General features: G+C 38.4%; 1 protein-coding gene across 1 annotated transcript; it reads right to left on the bottom strand.

The window, feature by feature from the left end:
• Positions 1-4,343: 4,343 nt before the first annotated feature.
• LOC149249159 (putative disease resistance protein At5g43730) lies at positions 4,344-4,922 on the bottom strand. Its single transcript, XM_089452170.1, has one exon. The coding sequence runs from the start codon at positions 4,920-4,922 to the stop codon at positions 4,344-4,346; it is 579 nt and encodes a 192-aa protein (XP_089308296.1).
• Between the last annotated feature and the right edge of the window lie 226 nt (positions 4,923-5,148).

A 5,148-nucleotide genomic window follows, 5' to 3' on the forward strand; every position in this document is an offset into this window, starting at 1 on the left:
CACATATCCCGTGACTGTCACTTTCTGCATCTTTCTATTTATATACACCGTTTGAACTCCTGCACAAAATGTCCCACAGAAGAGAAACAAAAGTTATTACAATCATCAAAACCCCAGCTTATATTAACGTAGAAAAGAAAATGATGGGCCACTTTGGCCTGTGGCTTAGAGGTAGATCTCGGTTGTAACAGGTGACAAAAGTTAGCATCTCCTTACAGAAATCAGTAACAAAGCTAATGGATTGGTAATGAGCAAACATAGATCCCGAGGTGCAACTTTTCAAAATCCCAAAGATAAAAAAATTGGTAAAGCAGAGCAAACATGAACTCTGAGCTGAAAAATTGAAGAAACTTTAAAGAATTAATCAGCACACAAGTAGTTAATGCTGAAAGCATTTGCAAGGCAGTGTATCATTCTTCCACTTTGATCCGCATTTCCACCATATGTGTCAGTTCTCCTTGTGGTTTAAATAACCAAGCAATGCCTCTTAGTTTTCTAGTATTGAACAACAAATTTCAATGACAGTTTCACCAGAGGCGAGGGAAAGATTTTAGTTAAGTAGTTTTCAAATACTAGGTTTCCCTAAGCTAGATACATTTGAAGAAACATCTTTGTTAAGCCATGGAGAATTAGTATGTAGATTTTCTTTTCAACTGAAAATACTTAGGCATCCATATGCACACAGTAAAGATATCATAACCTACAGCTATGATTTACTGTATGTGCTTTTGTGAAGATGGACATTGCAGTTCAAAAGACACTTTTGTTTGGAATTAAATAATCAAATAGCCATTTGGAAGATGGAAACAAGTATAAGAGTTTGACGCAAGCTACACCATAGTTATTATGATTAATGCGTGTGTAAACTAAAATGATTCAACGTAAAAGTAGGGTATTGTTCTGTAATAGGTTCTTGATCTAGTCTAAAAACTATGTATGTATATTCGTTCCACAGACAAGATTTCCAGAGCACATTGAGATGCATTGCCATCTGCTAAAAATTCTCAGGGATGATAAAGCAGCCAGTCATGACATGGGAAGGCAACATAAAACTGGATCATCCTTTGTGATTGCAAAATGGAATTATTTATCTACTCTTATGAAGGTGGACACTGCAGTGCATAAGATACTTTTGTTTGGAAAAATAATCAAACAGCCATTTGGAAGATGGAACTTTGCAATGCCTACACATCATTTGTACCAATTGAATATCTTTGTTTAGGATTTGTAATTTGTAATTTGTTATGGATCATTGGAAACAAGTATAACGGTTTGACACAAGCTACGCCAGAGGTATGATGATTAATACAAATATAAACTAAAATGGCTCAACATAAAAGTAGGGTATAGTTCTCGAGTATCTTTATTCTAAAAACTATGTATACATATTCTTTTCACAGACAAGAATTCAACATCACATTGTGATGCATTTCAATCTCCTAAAAATTTTTGGGGCCCAACTATAGACTATACCTAACTACTCAATACTAAATAGTGCTTGCTTTTCTCTGAGAATGGTCAATTAACTTGCAGGAGATGATTGGGAGCACGAAGAAGTATTTACAGATGATGATGAAGCAGTTGGATATGATCCTGTTGAGAGAGAAGATTTAGCTCCTGAACTTCCTGCCCCACCCGAGATCAAGCAAGTATGATTGTATTCAGATGATTTGCTTATGATATACTAGGTTTTATTTGATAGCTGCAAATGTTGTTTGGTTATATCAGGTAACTAAGTAAGTTGTTTACTGTTTAACCTGCTATGAAGCTGGTTAGGCACCCTTATAAGTTATGATAAAAAAAACTTAGTTTGTTTTGTTACTTATACATGAGATCATGCAAATCAAAGGAAATTTTCTTTAATTTTGATCTGTCTCGCTCTAACACCCTGACACATTATTGGAAAAATACCTTCTCAAGTTCTCTTCCATGTGAGGTTGCCTTGCCGCTACGCTTGTAGTTCTCATTTTTGCACTGGAGTTCATGGCCCTAACCTAGATACATTTGAAGAAACATCTTTGTTAAGCCATGGACAATTAGTATGTAGCTTTGCTTTTCAACTGAAAATACTTAGGCATCCATATGCACACAGTAAAGATATCATAACCTACAGCTATCATTAGAAAATCTAATTTTCAGATTGGAACCAGTTATCTTTATCAAAGATGAATAGGGTATTATCAAAAAAAATATTCAACAAAATGCATTTTACCAGTTTACTGACCTGCAAATCATGTGACAGCATCCAGATGTTTTTTCAACAATTTGTCCACATTTTCCACACAGTTGCCAATCTTTTTTTTTGGCGAGCTTTAAGAGCAACAAATCATCTTTGTCTCTCTCGGGAATAGACAATTTCTCCAGGTCAGAGCAATCCAAACCCACATGCCATGGCACACCACATTGAGCACAAAACAACCTTCTGCATTAAGGGCATTCTGACTCTTTAATAACAACAACAAAGGGCAATCGATGAATTCCACGATTTGGAGTTTAGATAATGTACTTTCATTCCACCCATCAGATCCAACTATATTCTCTAACTTGTTTAGTTCATCCAATGTTAAAGACTCTAACATTGGATAACTGCCACTGCCAATGTCCAGCTCCATCAACTGATTGCACATAGTAATTTGTAGTTCTTTTAATTTAGGTAGCTTCATTCCCTTTGGAAACCTTTGCAATGATGGACAATTGATAATTACCAATAATTGAAGTCGGGACATTGTTCCTTCATTCCACTCACCAGATGACCCTGCAACTAGGGATTTTAACTTGAGCAAGTTTCTTAAAACTAATTTTTCTAACATGGGAAAAGACTTACCTGCAATTTCACTTTTGGTCTCCTCCAAGGTAGGAAGAGCCTCCAATTGGTAACATGAGCGCAAAAGTAACACTCTGATATTTTGTAACTTACAAATACTGTTGGGTAGAGTTGCCTGCTGATAATTAATGAGATGAAAATCCTGCAATTTCTTCATATTCCCTATGTTTTGGAGAATACCACGCTCAGGGGCTGCACCATCTCTATTTGCACCTGCATCAGCATCGTTGTCACATTCTAATGTTAAGCTTCTCATCTCATCCATTATACCCAGTGCAGTTTCTGATTTCACCACTGTTGTCAGCTCCATGAGACTGGAGAGCTTTGAGAGATCTTCCACACTCATTGCACAAGTAGACTCCATTAATGGCAAAATGAGAGGAAGTGAGCTGAGAAAGATTTTCTGGAATCTTCTTGAGACTAAAGCATGCATCCAGCTTGAGATGCTTTAGATTTTGAAGACCTCCTACTTTATTTGACAGTGCATCCAATTCTATACAAGAATTAAGATTCAAAACTTGAAGACTAGATAGATTACAAAAGTTCTCAGGCAATGATTTTATTGGAGTGTATGACAAATCCAAACCTTTAAGTGACAAGATACTACAGAGGCTGTCAGGAAAATCAACAAGCTTGGAGCAGTTAGACAAGTTGAGAAACTAAAGCTATTGAAGTTGCTTCAAGGTTGGCAATCCTTTTATTGGAGTGGATGACAAATCCAAAACCTGAAGAGACGGGTTATTGTTGAACAATTCTTCTGGAATCTTTTCCAAACAAATATTGGAGGCTAAAACCAAACTCCTCAGTTCTAAACATCTCAAATCATTTGGCAGATCACGAATAACATTATAGCCCACCGATATTCGTCTGCAATCCCTGGAAACTTTGTCAGTCGGAAAGCTCTGCAACTGTTGACCTGCTGCAAATAAGCATGTTCCCTCCTTTTGGCCTATGTCAATTGCCATGTCATGAAAACCTTCATGAATCTTTAAATACTTGACACTGTGATAGTCATCATCAACAATATACTCCACACCCTCCACCAAGCACCTTCTTACCAGTTCATCAATGCATTGCCACCCAGCATCCATAAAATAAGGTGTCCCTGGCTTGTTGAGGAAGCCTTCCATGTCCCACATCTACACCAGTGTCTCCACAACAATTTCTTCATCTTCTAGAAATGCTGCACAATTTAGAAAAAAAAATCTTTAGATGGAATTCTGACAATTCATTGCAAGTCCATCTTAACACCTGATAAAGCTCTGCGTCAATGGCCCTGAGATTTGTTGGGACAGAAGCATCTCTCTTTCTCATCGAATTTAAAGCATGGCTCCACTCATACTCATTCTTTTTAAACCTCATCACTCCAGCAACTGCATTTATGTCCAACGGTAGGCCTCTGCAATCCGAGGCAATTTCTCTCGCTCTAGCCTCTGCAATCCGAGGCAATTTCTCTCGCTCTAGCCTCTACAATATCATTCTCAGGTCCATTTTCAAAAGCTCCTTTTCTAAATAAGTCTCATCCTTCATCTGAGGACAAGGGTTCTATCTCCAGGGAGTAATCCTTTGCTCCCATCTTTTCAATCACTTGTGTGCTGCGGCTGGAGACTAAGAGTTTGCTACCAGTATTATCCCCAATTTTGACGCCCACTTCACTAAGATCTATTTCCTTCCCAATGTTGTCCAATATAAGAAGCAATTTCTTTTTGTCTAGAGATGCACTCAATTTCATCTTTTTCGTCTCAGGATTATCATTTTCCTCCATACTTATATTCAGAGCCTCCGCAATGGAAGCCTGCAACTGTTCAATTTCAAAGTTCCCACAAACTGTAAACCAAATGACGAGATCAAAGAAACGACTGACCTCTTTCTTGTAGGTATTGTAGATGATTTTGAGCAAGGATGTCTTACCCACACCCCCTTTACCATATACACCGATTACACGAGCTTCGCGACGAGCTCCCTCCAACCAACCCTGCAGCTTCTCCCGGGCAGATTTAATGCCCACCCCTACAAATCCAGAGTCAGGCACAGGTTGAAGAAGGCGCTGTGCTCTAGGAGCAGCTGAGGACACAATCTGCTCTGCATTGGAGGACATCGAAAAAACCATTTCAAGCTCTTGCGACAGGGAAGCAAGAGTGGAGAAGACGAAAAGGGTACCCCAGGCAAATCTTTCAGGCTCCGATCTAGCAGCATTCAGGCGAGGGTTTACAATCTTCTACCTTCCCTTGATCGAACGATTAACAATCTTCTAATCGTCTAACACATAATCTAACGGCACATTGGGATGACACGTGGATTTTAGGGAAGTTCATTTCAGAGGG

Source organism: Pinus tabuliformis, chromosome 7 (assembly GCF_031772625.1).
Source record: "Pinus tabuliformis cultivar Carrire ecotype Pingquan chromosome 7, CPIR1, whole genome shotgun sequence".
Lineage (NCBI taxonomy): Eukaryota > Viridiplantae > Streptophyta > Pinopsida > Pinales > Pinaceae > Pinus > Pinus tabuliformis.